The sequence below is a fragment of the Carettochelys insculpta genome, chromosome 1 (genome assembly GCF_033958435.1).
Source record: "Carettochelys insculpta isolate YL-2023 chromosome 1, ASM3395843v1, whole genome shotgun sequence".
Lineage (NCBI taxonomy): Eukaryota > Metazoa > Chordata > Testudines > Carettochelyidae > Carettochelys > Carettochelys insculpta.
The window spans coordinates 294076965-294098768 of NC_134137.1; the positions used below are offsets into that span (position 1 = coordinate 294076965).

At 40.1% G+C, this 21804-nt stretch overlaps 1 protein-coding gene across 5 annotated transcripts in view; it reads left to right on the forward strand.

Moving 5' to 3' along the window:
- The window catches only part of EEA1 (early endosome antigen 1), a 160195-nt gene that overhangs the window by 120709 nt on the left and 17682 nt on the right, over window positions 1-21804 (forward strand). For all 5 annotated transcript variants that reach the window (XM_075011958.1, XM_075011967.1, XM_075011976.1 and 2 more), the window contains 6 exons: window positions 2020-2350; window positions 4567-4668; window positions 5406-5600; window positions 6578-6760; window positions 15926-16111; window positions 16826-16957. In XM_075011958.1, the coding sequence (XP_074868059.1) occupies window positions 2020-2350; window positions 4567-4668; window positions 5406-5600; window positions 6578-6760; window positions 15926-16111; window positions 16826-16957 (1129 nt within the window). The remainder of the gene's footprint in view (window positions 1-2019; window positions 2351-4566; window positions 4669-5405; window positions 5601-6577; window positions 6761-15925; window positions 16112-16825; window positions 16958-21804) is intronic.

A 21804-nucleotide genomic window follows, 5' to 3' on the forward strand; every position in this document is an offset into this window, starting at 1 on the left:
GAGCCATTACCCCGTCAGAAGTAGTAGTGGCTCATGAAGAGAAGAAAATTTATGGGAGCATTAGAAGACAGAAAAGTTGAGGAAAGAATGAAGGGATTCCCTTGTCTCTTCCGGTAAAGATGCCTTAGCTCAACTGTTTGGCCATGTCTACACTAGCCCCAAACTTCGAAATGGCCATGCAAATGGCCATATCAAAGTTTGGGGCTAGTGTAGACACGGCCCTTGTGTGTGAGATGGAAGGAAGGGAGTGAGCCCAGAAACTCCATTCCATCATAGAAAATCTTCCCCGCAGCCACATGCTTTGCTAAGGGAGAGTACTCCATATGTTCCCCAGTCACTTTCTGCTGCTGTCCCAATGTTTCTTGAGGTAGGCTGTTTGACTGGCTGTATGGCACCAGTGAGGTGCTCCCAGAATTGCCCAAAGGAGGTGACAGACAATTGGTAACAAGGTTATTTTTAAAAGTTTGGTTTAAAAAGTCAGGGTCCTCACAGCCTAGAAGCCACATGGTGGGGTGATGGGGGCTAGCCTGCTAAATCCTGTGCAGGAAAGAAGCCCTCTCAAGCACTGAAATCCCATGTAGGACAGGGCTTGCTTCTGTTTTCAGACATGGTCCACACAGCTCGGCAGCCGTGTGGTGTCGGGGCGGGGAGCTTGATTTTCACCCAGTACTGCTGAACGTCCCTGGTATTTTCTCAGCAGATACATCCACCCACATAGGAAGGAGATCCTGGATCTCCTGATTGTTCCAAGCTGGGGCTCCTTTCCTGAGAAATCATGGCTAGATGTGATTGCTTTTGCAGTATGCTATCCACGCTGGTCAGAAAGAAGATAAATTCAAATTGCTGGGCTTCCTGTTACCTACTTCCTGCAAAACTGTAGAGCAGCGGAAGTCAAAGCTGCCAGGACGGACACATTCGAGGCCTTGTGGGATACCTCTAGAAGCCAATTAAATCAATTTAAAGTAGTGCTGTTTCCACAGTAGTATTAATTTGACCTTGTAAATTTGAACTTGGCATTACACTGTCTGGGAGGGGCAGGGCAAGAAGGTCAGCCTTAGTGCCCCTTAAAATCAACCTAATGGTATTTGCAGTGAAGAGAGTCACATGATAAAATCAAGCTAAGTCTTAAAACTGACTTAATGCTGTAGTGTAGACCAAGCCTACGTGTGTGTACTTTTTCTCAAATTGTTTTCCAGATGGACACTGGTAACTAGTACTTAAGTACACTTCCACTCCTAGCCCAAACAGCTGCACTTTTACTCAAGTAACTTTTTGGGTAATTTTCCCACATCTGTGTATATGTAAATGAGACATTCACTATTACCATGTTTTTCTAATAGCTGTATAAAGCAGGTTATATTATTAAAACAGGTAGTATTATTAAAGAACAAATGAGAATATTGGCATTCATAAACTTGATTAAATGGATTTAAGTTTTGAGTGATACATGGATAAGGGTGTTCCAACCCATAGGTGGAAATTTAGTGGGGATGCAACATTAAAGTTGGTGTGGGAATATTAGTTGCAAATGCAGTTTCTCCATCAATCAGCACAAGCAAAAAGTACCACAAAACACATCTGGTAATGCTGTTGTGTTGGAAGCCAGTCTTTCAATTTTTTAACTCTGTGAATAATGTACGTCAGACAGTTTTTCTTAGAACCACAGGTTATGGTGCCAGTTGATGGATCTGAATATATTAACCTGCACATGCATCTGATGCATAAACAAACCTTAATTCTAGATGTTTTCCATCTTGATTTGCAATTTACCTTTTAGCTCTCTTTGGATGTGGTTCATAGACGTAATATAGAAAGACGAGTCAGTCTGAAAAATGAGACTTCAGTGTGTGTCATTCATTTACATGTACAAATGAAACATTCATACATCACCTGAAAAAACATGTTTAAAATTAGAACAATTAATATTATGTTAATTATAGTGAGTAAATTTAATCACACAGAGCAACTTCTGGGTATTTTTTAAAGTTTTGTTTACTGGTCTGCTTTGTATTTGCACAGTATATCTAGTACTAAATTGGATTTACAGAAGAAATCTGATGCCTTGGAACAAGCAAAACAGCAAATATCAAAGCAACGGGAAGAAAAAGAAAACCTGAAACAGGACCTTGAGAAATTAAATCAAGAGACAAACAAACAGCATAAGGAACTAGATGGCAAGATTCAAGCAGCAACATCAGAGCTGCAGAAGATCAAGTTGGAGAAGGATACTTTATTGAAAGACCTTACAGTTACCAAAGAGAAACTTTCAAAAACCATTGAATCCTTGAAAGATACAAAGGATGAATTAGAAAAAGAGAAGCAGACAGGAAAAGCAGCTGTGGCAGAAATGGTTAGTTGTGGATTTAGTTAGGCATCCAGTATTCTGTATTTTTCAATTTGTTGATTCCTGATTACCAGGTCTGCTTTGCTTTCTAGTAGGAAAACTACTCATATTATTGCAAAGATGATGACACCAGCTATGGAAATTATGATTGCCTTAAGGAAACAAAACTGAGCTTTTATTTGTTACGTATAATTATAAGCCTGAACAAAGTTGTGGCTAGACAATTTTAGTGGTAAACATAGGTTCATACCAGAAACCAGACCCTTTTATTTGCTTTTTAATATAACAAAGAAAACCATAGACAGGGATGAGCATTGGAACAATTATATGTGAAGCTTGGAAAATACTAGACAGCTCTGTGAAAACATAGTCTGTAAAACCGTGCCAAAATGCAACCCACGTTTGAGAATAATTTAGTCAGTTTTTCTTACCGTACTATAGTTTTGGTTTTCTAATATGTTTCATGCAGAATACAGTTGTGCACTTGTTATTGGTGTGCTGGTTGACTGCTGGATCCAGTAAGCATTAGAGTGTGTGCAAGGTGGGTGAGGTGTATCTTCTTATTGTTCCAACTTCTGTTGATTAGAGAGACAAGCTTTTGAAGTTACACAAGGCTGCAGAGCTGAAGAAGAGCTGTATAAGCTCTCACCAACAGAAACTGGTTCAATAAAAAACATTACCTACCCCATTGTCTATGTCTACTCTAGAAGCATCTGTCAACAGGGTAATCTTGACTGAGCCTCTGTCAACAGATTGCATCTGCATACAACTTGCTCTGTCAACGGAGACTGCACTTCTGTCGACAGTACTCTGTCCAGAGATTGTTATGCCTCAAATTTTTGAGGGATAATACTGTTGAGGCAAATGCAGAGTTCTGTTGAGAATCTGTCAACAGATTGCTTTGTGTGTGTAGACGCTCCCTGAGTTATGTTGGCAAAAGGCCCATTCTATTGACAAAACTCTGGTGTAGTTCCAGCCATTTTGGGTATGTCTACACTTGCATTCCTCTTTCGGAAGAGGTATGCAAATTGAAAATGCAAATGGACATGAATTTGCATATTCAGCACCTTGTTTGCATATTCTAATTTTGAAAGAGCTTCTTTCGAGAGAAGAAAGCGAGTGTAGACGCTGCTCTTTTGAAAGTAAACCCCATGTTCAAAAGAATCCTTCTTCCCATTAAATAAAGGGAAGAAGGATTCTTTCGAAGATGGGTTTACTTTCAAAAGAGCAGCATCTATACTGGCTTTCTTCTTTAAAACGAAACTCTTTTGAAATTAGAATATGCAAATGACGTGCTGATATGCAAATGTATGCCCTATTTGCATTTTTATTTACCTCATTTGCATACCTTTTTCAAAAGAGGAATGCACGTGTAGACACACCCTTTGTGTCTCTAATATCTTGGGATCAACATGGCACCAACCCTGCATACAATAATGTAGTCTATTTCTTTGGGAAATTCCACACCGAAACTTGTTGCAAGAACTGTCTGAAAGCCAAGTGATTCCTGTGACCTAAGCAGCAGCAGTATGGCAGCAGAATGTTCAGCCAGTAGTCCATTATTTAAATAAAGTGACTAGTATTTGTTATTGTAATTAAAACTATAATCTCTTTTCTTTTCTTAAACTTTGCTTATAGTAGCATCACCTAGTATAGTAGCAGTAAATACTTTGCGAATTTTCCATGTTTAAAATTTATTGTAGGGATATTTGTCTTAATTTCTTTTCCTCTTTTGCGTCATACCATTTCTCAGCTCTCATTTGTGATTATTTTTATTTCCTCTAAAAAGTAATCTATCTTTAAAATAACATTTCTCCCCACCTTCCATGAAGGCCTTTTATGTTTCTTCTTTAAAATTCATCTATGATTGCAGTGTTTTACAAAGGCAGGCTTACACTTAAAATATTGCAGTGATGCCTCTATAGTACTTCATTGAAGGTGCTAGTATGCTGACAGGAGACCTTCTACTATTGACATAATTAATCCACCCCTCTTTAACTAATCACATTAACCATAATAATTGGAGGGATTTACTTTTCAGTTTATACAGTTAAAAACAGGGGGTCCATACCCTACTTCCAGGGAAGTCCATGGGAGTTTTGCCATTGATTTGAGCCTCATGGTCAAATTACCAGTTTGTAGTTCCTGTAATACTAGGTGAAATGCAATTGGTAAAGTTCACAAAAATGCTCACTAGATAATCTGTTTGTTTGTTTTTAAAGGAAAAATCTTGCCAAGAAACTAAACATCAGCTTCAAGTACAAACTGAGTCTGTAGCTAAAGAACGGAATGAGCTGAAAAACTCACTGGAAAAACAGGAAGGGGTAAGATTACTACATCCCAGTTTCAAAAATTAAAAATATATCAGTGACAGCTTTTTCAGTCATGCATGCAGGGATCAGATTGTGGGAGGGAAGAGGGAAAATAGTTGTATTCTCCCACACCCTGTGCAGTTAACACCAAACAAAGTGACGATCACTGGAGATTGTGTGTATTCTAATATGATAATTCCTATTTTTGATATCCTCTTCATAGATTACATACAATGCGAACACATGATTGTAGTCCCTCTTTCTTATATATTTTAGTTAGCAGTGAAATCATTAACTAAGTTAACATGTAACTTGTCATCAGCTTTCCAAATTAACATCTCTTCTAAATGAATAGTGACGCTTCACACTTCCCTGATCTTTTGTTTAGTGCTTAAACATGTATATATTGTACATATTTTATCAGTACATGCTGTTTGGAAGAAAGATTTTTTTGGAAATTCTTAAAAGATTTCATTGTTTTTCAAAATCTCTCTATAGGAGGTTATTTTTGTAACTATGTGGGCTAGTCTTGCCTTTCAAAAATGAAAACTTACATTCTAGAGCACAGGGTAGCCAAATCAGTATCTGCTGCCATGTGATTAGGCTGGCCAGTTTAGCTTCTATTTGAAAAATGTATCGTACAGTTAGGAGATGTTAACTGTAAATAATCTATTTGATATATAGCAGCACAAACTAATAATGATGAGGGTAAAGATCATATGCAGGTTTTTTTATATTTTTAAATATAGATTTCCAAGCAGCTGACAATAGAGCTTGATTCAGCACGAGGCCAAATACTGGAGATTCAGAGTGTCCTAAAAGAGAAGGAAAAGAATGAACAGCATCTCCACGGAAAGCTGAAAGAATTGAAGGACTGTTATGATCAGAAGAAAAGGCAAACTGAAACGCAGCAAGCTGAATTAAAAGGTGCCCTTTTAGAAAAGGTAGTGCTTGCTTCTCATCATTCCTCTTACTTACAAAGGAAATTAATATTAATTCCTCTCACGCATGCTTCTGTTTTATGTCATTATGTGGGTAATAAAATAGCTATTTACTGTAGCTAAAATGTGTTACTGGGAATGGTAAGGTTAGGATGCAAAATTCAGCCCATCAGATATTGTTCAAAGTCAAAACTATAAAAATCTTGCATGTAAGGCCCAAATAGTGAATTACGTATAATGCACCTGTCATCAAATTGATAAAAATAGCTGGGCTTGCTGTGTTCATTCCACTGTATCTGTATGCAATGTGGCAAGAGCTGCCATCTTATCGCATAGCAGAATGAAGTTTCATGAGAATGATTTACACAAGAATCCCTAGCATTTTGGCGCATCAATGGTGGTTTTACAACTCGTTTTATATTGTCAGAAGAGAATAGAGAGTCTTAATGACGAAATGAAATTTGTGAACTGTGGAGAAAAAAGTTGAAACTCCACATAGCTTTAGGGATGTTGGTGTCATGTAGTATTAAATGATGTCTGAACTAAGTCTCTCGTTTATCATACAGAGTAGTGCAGTGGCTTTCTTTTGTTTTGCCCACAAAAACTGCAAGATTTGGAAAGTCAGTACTATTTAGACGTCTGAAAACTGGGCTCCCTGTATTTAATTATTCTCTTGATGTTAATAATTTACTTTCTTAATAATATAGCAAGTAAATCACAGTGTATTTAATGTAAGAAATAATGTGATTTAATAATATGACGTTGTTCAGAATTTTTAGCCAGGATTGGTAATAGCTATAAGTATTGAAGAGTGAATCAAGACAAAAGATTTATTGAAATAATTATGATTGTTAAATTAACAGTTCTTAAAAATTAGTTGAAGAAAACAGAGATGGCAAATAGTCTATATTTTACATTTTTATCTTACGTGCCTGCTTTGTTACTGTAAAGTATAAATCCCGGTCTCATACGTGTTTCAGGCAGAACTAGAGAATAAACTACAGCAGCAGATAACATTATCGGCACAGGAGCTTAAAACAGAGAAAGGAAAACTAGTAGAGCTACAGAAGATCCATGAAAAAGATAATGAAAATATGAAACAGCTTCAGCTGGATCTTTATGGTAAAGAGTCTGAACTATTGGCAACAAGACAAGACCTTAAGGTACATGTCTTTTTAAAGCTATAAGTAATTTAATAACTATTTGTTCTCAGGTTGAATTTAAAGAGGCAACATGAGAGCCATCAGAAGAAAAAATCTCTTCCTGTATATAGAATTTTATTGTGTTCTTTTCCGCAGAGCACAGTACATGGTGGAATGAGTTTAAATGCCATGTAGTTTTTTCTGCCATACCTAGAATGTCTTTCCTGTTCACAAGTGTTTGTAAACAAAACAAAGGGTTTAGGAATACTGGATTTTTTTCTTTAAACATTCCACTCTGCATAAAGCTTGTCCCTAGTCTTACCCGTGAATAGTTCCCAATCTGTGGAGAAAGAAATATAATTAGCTGAAACCATTTCTGCCAGCATGCAAGGGACTAACACCAAGGATATTTTCTTCCCTTTCAGTATTGTGATTTTTCATCTCCTTTGAATGGACTTAACAGGCTTTAGTAGCACTTCTCAACTTATCTGCCTGCAGCAGACCTGTTCAGTCTGTGTTATTCTATAGGTAATCCAGTTATTTTGGCCAATTTGTATATTATTCCTATTCAAGATATATTTTTAAGTGCTTTATCCTTAGTGGGAACTATTTTACATATAAAATAATTGATTCAAATGTCAAACCTAAGCACACCCTGACATTGTCAATGCTTGGATGGGAGATCTCCAAAAAAGCCCAACTGAAGTTGGCACAGGTGTTGGAGAGGCACTAGGAAGTGCTTTTTCCTCTCAATAAATACTCATAATAATGGAGTGATAGAATTAAAACCAGAAGTGACCACCAGTTCACCTCTTTTGAGAGCCCATATATCACAAGCCACCAACACCATCTAACACCCACACAGTAACCCAAACAGTCCATATTTCAGTATTACAGAGCACTGGAGATTAGACTGTTATGTGCTATGGGCAAAGATTAGGAGCAACTGACTGAAGCAGTGCCTCAGCAAATGTTAAATGCCCTGGTGCTAGGGGAGTCATATTTAGAATGAGTTGCAAAGCAATCGACCCTGATCATTTGTAATTTTGGAAGAGAATTAGCCCTTGTGTCCTGGCCAAACTGCAGTGCTCATATATGGTAGGGGTGATTTGGGGTGATTTAATGGCAGCCTTCAGCTTACTGAAGGGGAGCTCTAAACAGGAGGGTGAGAAACTGTTCTCAGTGGTGTCAGATGGCAGAACAAGGAGTAATGGTCTGAAGTTGAAGAGGGAGAGGTGTAGGTTAGATATTAGGAAAAACTACTTCACCAGGAGGGAGGTGAAGCACTGGAATGCGTTGCCTAGGGAGGTGGTGGATTCTCCATCCCCCGAGGTTTTTAAAGTCCTGGCTTGACAAGGTCCTGACTCGGATGACTTAGTGGGGGTTGATCCTGCTTGAAGCAGGGGGCTGGACTAGATGACCTCCTGAGGTCCCTTCCAGCCCTATGATTCTGTGATTCTAAGATCAGGCAGAACCATCGTGATCATCTAGACTGACCTCTGACGTATTTCAGGCCACAGAACCTCACTCATCCACTCCCGTGAAAAACCTGTAACCTCTGGCTGAATTACTTTAGTACTGAAATCGTGATGGAAAGACTGCAAGTTACAGGCTGGGTGTATGCTCACTGTGGAAGATCAAATGCTTAGGTTCGATTTTCCGGGGTGCTGTTTCATGCATGTGCAAAATGGTGCATTCCAGGGTCGGTGTCAACCCTGGAACTCCTTGTGAGCTGCAAGGGGATTAACGAATACTGATGGGAGGGCTCTCCTGTTGGCATTCTGCAGTTAGGACAGGGATGAATATCGATGGCTGCAAAATCGATTTTTGGTACGCAATTGGTGTATTGCATAGCAGCCATCGATATTCAAGGTAAGTGTAGACCCAACCACAGATAGTCCACAATTTACCTTAGTTTAAACCTACAAGCAGTGATGCAATTTTCTGCCCTCACCTGCCAGGTTGGTGCCAATCTGACCTGATGGAAAATTCCTTCCTGATACTGCATATGACATTCATTTGGAACCTGGTCTTGTGAGCAAGACTCTTCTGCCAGACACCTAGTAAAGAATTTTCTGCGATAACTCAGAGCTCTCCCCTCTAGTGTCCCATAACCAGCCAGTAGACATGTTTGCTGTAGCGTTTGCAGATACCACCCCTCCATAAATTTATCAAGCTCTGTTTGGAAGCCAGTCAGGATTTTACCCCCCACTTTAAGGCCGTTCCAGAACCTCACTTCTCTAGTGAAAAGAAAACTTTGCCTAGTTCCAAGCCTAACCTTGTTGGTGATCAGTATATATACTTCTGTTCTTGTGTCCACAATGGTATTTCACTCATGTCCTTTCCCTCCCTCATGTTTATCCCTCTGATGTATTTATAGGTAGCAGTTATAGATACCCTCAGCCTTTTTTTGGTTAGGGTAAGCAAGCCAAATTCTCTGAGTCTCCTCTCATAAAATAGATTTTCCTCTCCTTTGATCATCCTAGTAGCCCTTCTCTGCACCTCTTCTAATTTGAATTCATCTTTCTTATACATGGAAGAACGAAATTGCAAATAGTATTGCAAATAAAGTCTCACCAATGCCTTGTATCACACACCAACATTTCCTTGTCTCTACTAGAAAAACCTCTCCTAATGCATACTAGAATTTCATTAGCCTTTTTCTTGACCATCTCACATTAGTAGTTTGTAGTCATCTTGTGATGAAACAGTAAACCAGGTCTTTTTCCTCCTTTGTCACTTCCAACTGCAAAATCCCCAACTTGTAACCAAAATTCTTGTTGTTAGTCCCTAAGTGCATGAGCTTGCATTTTGCACTACTGGTTGAACTTCTCTAATCCGGCACCCTCTGGACCTGATCAGTCCCAGATAAGAGAATTTGCTGGACCACGGAAGGTCATATTCTGTAGCAGCATTATCAACACTTCCATGGTTTACTGGGCTCATAGAAGACATTTAGAAGTAAATTACAGCTAAATAACAACACAAAACACTGAGAGCCAGGATTGGTGGTGATAAACTAACTTTATGGGACCAAGGGACACTTGGCCACACCCATCATAAGTGATAAATGGTCCCTCTAACTAAAGTCATACCAGATTATGGAGATTGCCAGATGAGAGAGTTCTGGATTAGAACAAAAAGCAGTTAAGTAGCACTTCAAAGACTAGCAAAATAGTTTATTAGGTGAGCTTTCATGGGACAGACCCACTTCTTCAGACCATAGCCAGACCAGAACAGACTCAATATTTAAGGCACAGAGAACCAAAAACAGTAAGCAAGGAGGACAAATCAGAAAAAGATAATCAAGGTGAGCAAATCAGAGAGTGGAGGGGTGGGGGGGAAGGTCAAGAATTAGATTGAGCCAAGTATGCAGACGAGCCCCTGTAGTGACTCAGAAAGTTCCTATCACAATTTAAACCATGTGTTAATGTGCCGAATTTGAATATAAAAGCCAGCTCGGCTGTTTCCCTTTCCAGAATGGTGCGAAAGTTTTTTTTTCAGTAACACACGTACCTTTAGGTCATTGACAGAATGCCCCATTCCATTAAAATGTTGACTAACTGGTTTGTGGATCTGGAGTGTTTTGATGTCTCTTTTGTGCCCATTGACCCTTTGTCTAAGGGAGTTAGAAGTCTGTCCAATATACAAAGCATCTGGGCATTGTTGGCACATGATGGCATATATGATGTTAGTAGAGGAGCATGAGAAAGTGCCCGTGATTCTGTGAGTAACCTGGTTAGGTCCAGAGATGGTATTTCCAGAGAAGATATGATAGTCCCTCTAGTATTGGCATCAGAAGCTTGGCTCTTGAGTGGGCCTTTCCATCTCTTGTGCTGGGGAGTGAAGGCACCACTTAGAGCAGGCGTGTCAATCCCGCGGCCCTGGACAGCTAGTAATGCGGCCCCACAAGATCGTAAACTTTTAACATTATTATGTGATTTATATACATTAACTATCAAAGCGGCCCAGGCAAGCCAAAAGGTTGGACACCCATGACTTAGAGCCAATCCCCAGCTGCTGCTACAGATGGGAGTCATGTCCTGCTGCACAACGTGGGGTTTGAGGAGGGTCAGTAGCGGCAGCTGGAGCTTGGCTCTGAGAGGCACCTTCCTTCTCTGCCATGGCCTGGTGGTGGCTGCTCCCAGCTCCTCCCTCATCTGTGGTTGGAGGTGGTCCAGCTTCACCCTGCCTCCCTTACGCCGCATTGGAGCCACTCACAGTAACCTCCCGCAAGCCTTCTCGGGTGGCAGACAGACTCATTTGCATGATGATGTCATTCTGTCACCTGGAAGGAGAAACAGGGTTGGTGAATGTAGCAAGCAAGAGGCACAACCCCTTAGTAAACTGTTATTTGAATATGTTGTTGTAAGTTGGCTGCCATGTTGTGCTGCAAAGGTGGCTTCATTTCAGCAGTGCTTCATGCATCTGACAAAGTGAGCTGCAGCCCATGAAAGATTATGCCCTTATAAATTTGTTAGTCTTTAAGGTGCCACAGGACTCCTTGTATACAGTATGAAGTACTTTGTGATACTTATGCAACAAATGCAGTTGACAAGTACCATTCTTATTGTTAGTGACAAAAATCTGCTGACAAAATTTGTGACCTCCTTTTCCTTGCCTGTTTAGACTGATATTTAGTAATGGAAAGCGACCTATAAATGATTGTACTTGCTCTGCACAGTACATACAAACATAAAATAATACCATAACTGCCCCCAAAGAGTTTGGTCTTAAAAGGGATGAAGCATAACAGCACAGTTCAAGGACACAACCTGGAGGAAAGTGTAAGGGTCAGCGGGGAATACGAGTTTTCCAGTCTTACCAAATATAAACTTTTATAAATTTTAAGATTGTGATTCCATTATGCTAAAGTGCTGTACAAACAAGGAGGCAGTGTTTAGAATTTTTTTATTTTATAATAATATTACTGAAAAATATAGTTTAATAAAAATACTAATAAACCCCTGTAAAATACAGCTAAATTGAAAAGAAGTTGAAAACAAAATGACAAAAATCCTATTCTGAAAATGTCAAATAATGATAAAAGATCAGTTTATTCTTTGACCACCCAAAGAATACAATTGCACATGAAAACATCCTTCTTAATTGTTTTCACCTTGGTACTTATGTACTAAATTTACAAAACCAGTAGAGCAAGCAATGTGTCTGGATTTGGAGACTCTCTCTTTTTTCTTTTACTTTCATAGGATATCTTGTCATGTTATGGTGACACATACAGTGTTGCATAATAAGTAAAGTCCTCTTTGTTTCTGCGGATACTGTTTCCTGTAGACCTTGTTTCAACTGATGTCTCAGCCACCATAAAACTCTTGAAATACATGATAGCACAACTTAATGGAAAAGTTAGGCCTTTGTGTAAGTTTGCTTTTTGAGCTGAAGGCATAGCTGGATTACGAGAGTAGAGATTTACCAAGGCTGAAACTACCCAGACTGTTTAAAGCTAATTTAATGTAGTTCTCAAAACCATTTTTGGTATCTCTATTATTTTTGCTAAAGGGGAAAAAAAGGGTTGGGGGGAGATAGTGTGTCTATCCTCTTCAGCCCTGGGCATGCTGTTTAGATTTTATTACAATATACATTCAAGAAAGCTTGTGTTTTAGATTGAAAAAGCATAGACAAAATTTGTGTTCTCCATTGGCAGTAATCTAAAAAAGCACAGGTGACGCAGAAATAGTATTTTGATATTAAGATGTTAAAGTAATAAAATAACAAAAGTTAGGAAGTTCTTGTTACAGAATGTGATCTTCTCAAATGTAGTATCTGTCACTCATAGGCTAGGGCTAAACCTGAAGCCCTGTCTCTAAATAACTTTTGTAAATTTTGTAAGTTATTTTGCGGTAGCTCTTCTTTTAGACTCAGTGCTGGTTACTCGGCGCTGAAGTTTGAAACAGGTGCATATTTCAAACATCCCGTTACCCCACTCATGATGAAGGGTAGCGGGAACTAAATACCGTGCCTAAAATAGCACTGTTTTTTCGAGTGCAGTGTTTAGCCACAGGGTTTCTATTTTGGGATACAAAGTCACCTGAAATAGAAACCTCAGTGTAGACTTAGCCCTAGGCTACATTAAACTAGGAGACAGTATTAATAATGTTAATAATAAATATACTTGAGCCAGAATAATGAAATTTGGATTGCATCTGGATCCAGCATTTGCATTGGGATTCAAATCCAGGGTTTTGCTTTGTTCTCTCTCCAAAAATGAAATATCCCATTCATAGTGTGTTGAAATATCTGGTCTCATTTTGTACAACATAAATATTTGAAACCTAAAGATTAAATGATCTTGAATGTTTTTCTTGTTACTTCAGGTTCTTTAACAGAGGAAGCATAATAGTTGCCAAGTACTGATGAGTCCATATGGTGTCAAAATCAGTTTTATTAAAGAGAAGTTTAAATAAACTAGATAAGGTCAGAGTGTGAGATACCTTCACTGATGGCCTTTAGTTTAGCTAAATACAAATATCTTTGGGATGGCTAAATGGCTTAACGCGACTTGGCACACAGACCTCTGTGAGGGTGAGGTTTCAGACAGATATGAAGGTAGATGACCTCAAGCCATGTGGATGATATGAACTGAGCTGGCATGTAGAGGGTGAGTAAGATTAGAGGGCATGAGCTGAGCTGTACTAATAGCACCATCTGCTGGCGTGAGAATGGAATATCACTGTTAAACTGCTGAGCTATTTCCTAGCTAAAGGAATCAGTCTGCTGTGGAAGTTGCACTGTATCTGATGAAGTGAGTCTGTCCTCACGAAAGCTCATGCTCAAAACTTTTCTGTTAGTCTATAAGGTGCCACAGGACCCTTCCTTGCTGTGATGAAAAGCAGATCCCTACCTTCCCAGAGCAGTGCCACTGTCGGCTTGACAGCAGTGCAGTTCTGGGATGGGTGTTTTAGCCCGCCTGGCTGCCTGCAGTGACAGGCAGCTAGGCGAGCTAAACGCCTTCCCACTACCCTCTCAGAGCGGTGCCTAGTGCTGCTCTAGGAAGGCAGGGGGAAGGGGCTCTTAGCCTGCCTTGCTGCCTTTAGCTGCGGGAAGCTAGGCAGGCTGACAGCCATGCATCTTTAAGTTGTGTGAAACTTGCACTAAAGCATTAAAGCAAATTTCACTCAACATGAAGATATGTAAAGTGAGGGTTTACTGTAGCTGTTTACTGAAAGCAGGTCCTTTTTCTGATGTTTGTTAGTTATAGTGTGTTGAGCAACACCTGTTCCTTCTATTGATGTATCTAACTCTGCTTCAAAATACTGCTGTTGAAATGCTGCTGTTACAGAAGTAATATCACCAACCTCAAGGGCTCAGAATTTATGAATTAGGCTTACAGATCATGAGCGCTAAGGAAACTGAGGCTTTGTATTTGCTTTCTGTTTTCTGGACTATTAGGATTCATTGCATCTCACTTTTCAAGCTTTCCTTCCCCATGAGAAAGAGATTTTTTTTTTTAAACTGAGTTACACATGCAGTCTTCTGACTGCAGCAAGCCAGAGCTCACAGAACATCAAATATCGTCAGATATCTGAAAACATCACAGGAGTTTGGAACACTGTAATAGTAGCTATCTTTTTCTTAGAACAACAGTAGAGGACGAGCTTAACAAACGGATACTGTATGAGGTGAATAAAAACTTTTTGAAAAGTGTCATTCAATAAATTTGCAATGATTACCTGTATTATACTGGTCTTGGAATTTAAACCACTGTCTACTACATTCTCTGATCATATATAGGCTCTTATGTAAATTACCCCCCACATTTGTATCTGGGAAGAGACGAGTTCTGTCTCCAGGCTTTTAAACTGTGTGTGCTTTTAATCCCTGTTATGTCAATCTACTCTGAGCCCATATCTCAAATGCTTTATTATGTCAAACGTAGCTGTTGTTTAACTTACTAGAAACATCAGCTACAACAAAACCCAATCTGTTCTCTGATTTACGTACAAGTGCCACTTAATTAAGATGTGGTTAATAGGGATGTTTTCCTAAATTAGGCTTGGTCTACACTAGACAGGTAAGTTGATTATGTTGATTGGAGATATGCAATTCTAGCTACAGCAGTTGCATAGCTAGAATCAACTTATCTGCAATCAACATATCTGTCCGGACTCGCTAAGGTTGGTCAATGTGAGAGTTGCTCCTGTTGACCTCCTTTACTCCTTGCGATAGGACAATATCTCACATCTCCACCAGGTGTGCAAAATTGAAACCCAGAAGTTTGACCCTGAGCAGATCAATCTTCCAGGTAACATAGACACGGCCTCGACTTGAACCAGTTATATGGAATTTGTGTGTTAGCATACACCTAGTATCTCTTCACAGGATTTGGCTCTTTCTTTCATCTTGCTTAGTTTAGACACTTTCCCCAAAGTACCTTTTGGAAATAAATTGCAATTTCTTTTGTCCATAACCAAGTGTTAAAATTATTACTTCTGCTCCTCATTTGCCTTCCCCTGGGGGAGAGAGTTCAGCTGGCTTCTCTCACAATAGATCAACTGATGTTAACTACAACTTCTCTATCACTTCATTCAAGTTACTGTGTTTCACTGTAGCTCTCACAATGTTACAGACGCTGTCTCGTCAAGAAGATGTAAAGAACTTCCTTTCTAAGACGCCCCATTGGACACATGAGGGAAAGAGAGAACCCATAAAATGTTGGCAACTTTGACCATTCTCATGCTACAAGATAGGTGGGATTTTCAAAAGCACTCAGGACTGTGTTAAATCTGTTCCCATGGAAGTCGGTGGGAAAACTCAACAGGAACAGAGTTAAGCTAGCACTAAATGCTTCTGAAAAATCTCATTCTGCCACCTTACCTGTTTGTCATGTGTACAACTGCCTGTGCTCATAGGGCAATTTAAGTGCCTGAAAAATGTTTTTTTGTATTTCATAATTTTTTTACTGTGTATTTTCCTTCTTTTCCTCTTAATGCATTTGAAATGTGTAAACTCCAAGTCCCATTACTGGAAACATAATTGGAGAGGCTTTTCTCTCTTAGAGGTTAGTCTGCAATGTCCTACTTAAATTTAAAAACAAAGTTCTATGCACCAGAAGCTGGCCTTTCCATACAGATGTGCAACAAGTGTTGCAATTAATGTGACTAATGTGGAGCTCTAATATTGCAATGGCTTTTGACAGATGATTTTCTGAATTTTTTTTTAAATTAGTCCATAGAGGAGAAACTTGCTTTGGCACAGGAGGAATTAGTTTCAACTAGAAATCAAGTTGGTAACCTTAATCAGTTGACTCAAGAACTTAAGACAGTAAAGTCTACACTGGAACAGGAAGTGTCAAAGAAAGAACAGCAGCTGAAGGAACAGAACAGAATGTTACAGGAAATCCAGAAAGACAAGGTAGTTTACTTTTCCCTTTACCTCTCACCTCTTCTCTAATTTGTATATACAGTACAAGCTTGATTATCTGGCATCCCCAGGGAATGAGGATTTCCAGATATTCACATTTTCCAGTTAGTTGAGCTCTGCACCAGGGCAGCTGGCTCTGGCTCTGGCTAGGATGCTGGTCCCTGCTGCTGCTGGCAGGGCTGCCGGCCCTGGCCAGGACTCCAACCCCTGCAGAGAAGCCTGCTCCAGTTGGGATGCTGGCCCTCCTGCTGCTGGCCAAGTGTCCCCATGGGCCTGCTGTGCCAGATAACAGAATTTGCTGGTTATCCAAGTTTTGGATAACACAACTTTTACTGTATTAAAAAGGTGAGAGTATTTCTTAATGTATTGTGCTAATGCAATTTGTATCTACAGTTAGAGCACTGACACATAAAAGATTTTAAACAAATAGTTGAAATGAAAGAATAAAGTAACATTTTCAGCATAAGTTAATTATCCCAAAGGGGCCACGTTGGAGAACAAAATTAATGTGAAAAGAAAAAAGACAGATGATTGATTTTAAAGATTAATCTAAATAATAGGGTTTCTCTTAAATCATATGAAATAATTCTCCATGGAGATCTGGTACAATCTTTCTCTTATCAGCAATCTCTTTGATCAAGAGGTTTTTGATAAACATAAGTCTGGATGCGGTCTTATTTTTCCTTTGATTTATTTTCCCCCGAGGTTTTGAAAGAAAAAGACTTGGCTAATGAAAAATCTAAAACAACAGAACTCCAGGAAATAAAGACTAGACTGGAAAAAGACCGTACTAAATTGAGCGAAGAGCTTAAGATCTGCAAGCAAGAATGTGAGAAGGTATGTTGAGACCCAAGTGAGAACTACAGCTAGCAATAAGAAAATACATGAACTTAACATGTTCAGTCAGTGAATCTCAAATTTCTTTGCAACTATGGCTATTACTATCTCCCTTTTATACATGAAGGAAGCAAAGCACAGAGCGATTGAGCCCTATATCCAAAAAAGTACTTAAAGTGCCCCTGAGATCTTCAAACCCCCTGGTCATTTCCCACCTAACTCTGGAGGTGCATAAAGTTTTGTCATGCCTAAGTTTCTGCCACTGGCTATGCACATAACAGTCCAGACTTTCAGGTAACTATTCTCATGGATTATCCCCTGTGGGATCCTCACAGCAGGTAAAGATAGATGTCCCCACCTGCCTTGTGGGGCCCATTCCAGTTGGTATTCTCGGAAGACTGGGCTATGCGGGTAGTCAGTCAGTCTTGTTGAAGCTATTTTTCTGTGTATAAATAATGGACTATATTTTGGGCCAGAGAACGAGAATTACGCTGTTTTCCAGTGGCTAGGGCACTCTCTGGCAATGAAGGAGACCCAAGTTCAACCTCCCTCTCCATGTCAACCAGAGAGGTGAATTGAACTGGGGTCTGTGACATACTGAGTACACTAGTCACTGGGTTAGAAATGATAAAGGAGGCCTTCACCTCCTCTCTGCTCATTGGCCGTTTTACATGGAGTTTAGACGTGTGCTGTCACCACTTCTGCAAGAAACAGCTTAAGTACTGTATTCCCACATGGGGATCCTGGATGTGGGTTGCAAGTAGAGGTAGGTGTTCTCCAGCCCAGACTAAGGCATCTCATTTCCTGGTTAGTGTCCCACTTTCTCCTCAGCATCTTCCACTGGCTACTTTAAGGCAGCTCCCTTCCTAGCATTGTAGCTTAGTGGGTCCCGGTCTTAGGTTTCTTTTGCTGCCCATGTGTTCTATAGGGACTTTAAGCACTTTACCCAGGGTATGTAGATTCTACTTCCTGAAGTGGCCAGGTGTCCAAAAGTTAGGCCTAACTGATTTCTCCATGTTCACAAAGGAAGACTGAGTCTGTTGCTTGTGATCCAAGTCTCCTGACTTCAAATCCTGCACTCTAACCTCTAGACCATACACTCTCTTTTTATGCAGAAGACGCTAAGCAATTAACAGCCCAGGCTTTCTCCCAGTATTTTAATTAAAGGTAGACAAGAGGAAAAGTTCTCACTGTGCGCAAAGAGGGCTGCCCATCAAGCGGAAGCCTTCTCTGTCGACAGAAGTGTCTACGCTACCCTTTTGTTGACAGTACTCTGTCCAGAGATTGTTATACCTCAATTTTTTGAGAAATAGTACTGTCGAGGAAAATATAGAGTTCTGCTGAGACTTTGTCAACAGAATGCTTTAAGTGTGTAGACGCTCCCTGAGTTATTTCAACAGAAGGCCCCTTCTATTGACAAATCTCTCTAGTGTAGACCCAGCCATAAAGTGTAAAGATGTTGAGGGGAATTTTAATCTGTCTTTGAATTGTTGTATCCAACCTGAATTCTAATTTTTAAAAGCAGGAGTCTTAATTAAATTTGTCCATTTATTAAAAAATGTACATACCTGTAACTCTTAAGTGCATGTAATTTATTTACAACATTAAAATACCAAACCAATATTAACTAGAACCAATTTTGTTGAAACTTCTTTTAAAATCACTTGAGGCAAAACTAAGTGTTAGAAATCTTTTTAAGAGCAAGAGGGAAAAAATGGAGGTGGAATGTTGAATAGAATTAATTTTTTAAGCCTGTGTCTACACTACAAGATAAATTCAAATTTAAAGCAGTAAGCTCAATCTGACCACATGACTGTCATCGCTTTAAATACCATTGGCTCAATTTAGGGAGCAGTAACATCGATATCATAACATGGGGTGCAGCGTCAAGTTTGAATCTAAAAGTTCAAAAGAAAGCTAGTGTGGAAGTGCTATGTCTTCAAATCGAATTATTAGCCTCCAGAGGTGTCCCATATGTACCCCACAATGCCCCACAGTGCTCCACTCTGGCCACTTCCATCTTCACTGCTCTCCAGGTGTGCAGGAATAAGGTAACGGGAAGACTGTGAATTTCAATTTGGGACCAGGAAGCCTGTGGCTGTGTGGTCATGTTTGTATGAGAGCCTGAGAATTGTCTTTCATTCTTTGCTGTCAGCTGTCAGGGTGCATCTACCCTTTGCAAATAGCCCCAACATGAATTTTGTGGTTCTGTCTCTACCTCTGCTAGCTGACCACTTGGTATTTTTTTTTCTGCGCTGCCTGGCGCCAGGCACTGCCCCACCACACCACGTAGCAGCAAGGCTGTTGTGCGGGTTGTGCTTATACGAAAGGCCAAGAAACTTCTTCTCAGTGGTTTACATGTTTCCAGCCCCCCAACTCCATCCCCAACAAGCACTGTGCAGTCTTTCCCACACCTACCATCGTGTGGCGAGACCCTGAAACAATGAAAGGACATGCCTGCCATTCGGTGCTGACCATGCTATCAGGCAGCGCCGTGTTCTGGCTTGCATGTGGTGAGGGCTCCAAGGGCAGGAAAGACTTCTGGGGGCTTGCTGCCACTGTGGGAAAGTCTTCCCAGGGGAAAGATGTTCGCGGGCTTGCAGCTGCCCGGGGGAAATCTCCCCCCAGCAGCTAAGACTTTCGGGGCCTTGCTGCTGCTGAGGGGACTACCTCAGCTGCCTCCTCCTGAAGCCCCCCCATGCCCTCCACCACAGCAAGGACACTGGGATCTAGCTGTTGCTGGGAGGAAGTCTCCCCCGGCGGCTAAGATTTTTGGGGGCCTGCTGCCACTAGGGGGACTGTTTCAATGGGCCCTCCACCAAAAATATTTTTGGGGCCTTGCTGCCACCGAGGGAAAAGTCTCCCCCAGTGCCTAGGAATTCTGGGGCCTGGCTGTAGGTCGGGGCCTATGGTTCAAGTGGTCCTTGAGCCACAGACCCCACCCCCCAGCCAAAAAAAAGATTTTCGGGGACCATGCCAACTGGCCATTCAACCTCCCGAATACCAACCCCCCGACACACACATGCAGTGGTAGTGAAATTTAGCAAGCCCCATCCCCCTGCGTTGGCAATGTCTGTGTAGTGAAGAGTGAAGGCAAAAATCTTTTTTCCTAACCTTTTCTATCCTCTTTCTTCTAACTTCGGACCCCTTCATGCAGGGAAGAGTGGGTGGAAGGCCAGTTGAGAAGACCCAGACTGTGCAGAGAAGCTGTATAATGAACTGGGAAGGCAAAGACTCTCACTCACCAAATCTCCTTTTTTCAAAACCTTTACTAGCTACTCTTTCTACAAACTTTGCATTGTCCCTTTATTGTTTTCAGGGGTCAGATGTACTCAAGGGAGTGGGGACGGGTTGAAGGGCCAGTTGAGAAGACACCTACCTGCTGTTTTTTATGAAATCTTTGATAATGCAGTTACAGCTGCAGTTTTAAAAAGCAATTCAGTTACAGAAGAGATTTCTGTTAATTTGGTGATATTTGTTGATGCCCTACTTTTCCTTCCTTCCTCCTGGAAGAATGGATGATTGTTTACCACTGGAGGGGAATGAGGACAATGCAAAGTGGAACGATGATGTCAAAAGCAACAACTACTTATGGGGCATTTTTTTCCCATGCTGCATCAGTGAAAATACCCAGAATACTATGGGGATGAGGGAACTGTGGGATAGGTTCCCACAATGCAATGCACTGCTGCAACAGTCCATGTCTGACTGTTGAGTGTGGCAGCAATAAGTCGACTTTGTGAGGAGCACGTAGAGAGGTGATGATAGTCAACTTTGAATTTATAAAATCCAGTGTTACAAAATCAGTATTAATAAATTCGAATTTCTCATAGTGAATTTCTCATAGTGTAGACATAGCCTGTGCCTCTGTTTTGTTTGCTAAGTGCTCATTACATTTTACATCCCTAAAACTGTCCTGTCTCTTCTGAAATCTGACATATTTTAAAAGGCAGTCTGTCTGTTTTCTATTTTATTAATACTATATTAATAGAAATTTATTTGCTTCTGTTGGTTTTGTGAGTGCAAATGAAGACACAATCCATCCTACAAAGAGCTTACAATCAAATAAAAAATAAATTAATTTTAAAATAGCCTGGATATTTTCAAGATCTGCAGAAAGGCAAAACAGACATAGCTTTCAGCTGTTCTTTTGTGATCCAGTGTTAAAAATGATGGTTTGCTTCCAGATGTTCAATGATTTATGATTTTGGGAACACTAACTATAGCTGTCAGTCTTTCTGAAACCTCTGTCCTAAAAAAAATGGAATTTATAGAGCTGCAGTGAATTTTAAAACACGTGCAGACTGGGTTGTCAGCTTAATATTCACCTCTTATTCTCTGTGTTTGCAGTCAGACTGAAACCAAAAATATCTCCACTTTGGCTGTTTCATCTGTGCAAGGATTTAAAAAAAAAATCCTTCTCATGTTTTGTCTTGACTTTCAGTGAAATGTGTCCTATGAAAATCTTGCATCCCACATTCATCAGAATAATAAACAAATAAAAATTTTCTCCTTGCCACCACAGTGTTTGTAAATTGGACCTTGTAACTCTTAACGTATTGCAGAAAACCTTGCAGTGAAGTTGATTAGAGTCCGACTTAAAGAAAGTGAAACTGACAAACCTACTGTTTGACAGAAAGGCAGAGAGTAAGCAGACATATTGTAATGGAAAAGTATTTTGTTTTCTGTTTTTAGTAATCTAAGATGTAATTTGTAACCTAGGTCAAGAGCTTCAAGAAAAAAATTTAGTCTCATGGTCTGTTGATGTTTTGTATAGTAAAGGTGTTTGGTCTCCAATTCGAGTCAATAGTTATTCTTAGTCTGAAGTTAGTTTGTATGTTATTTTT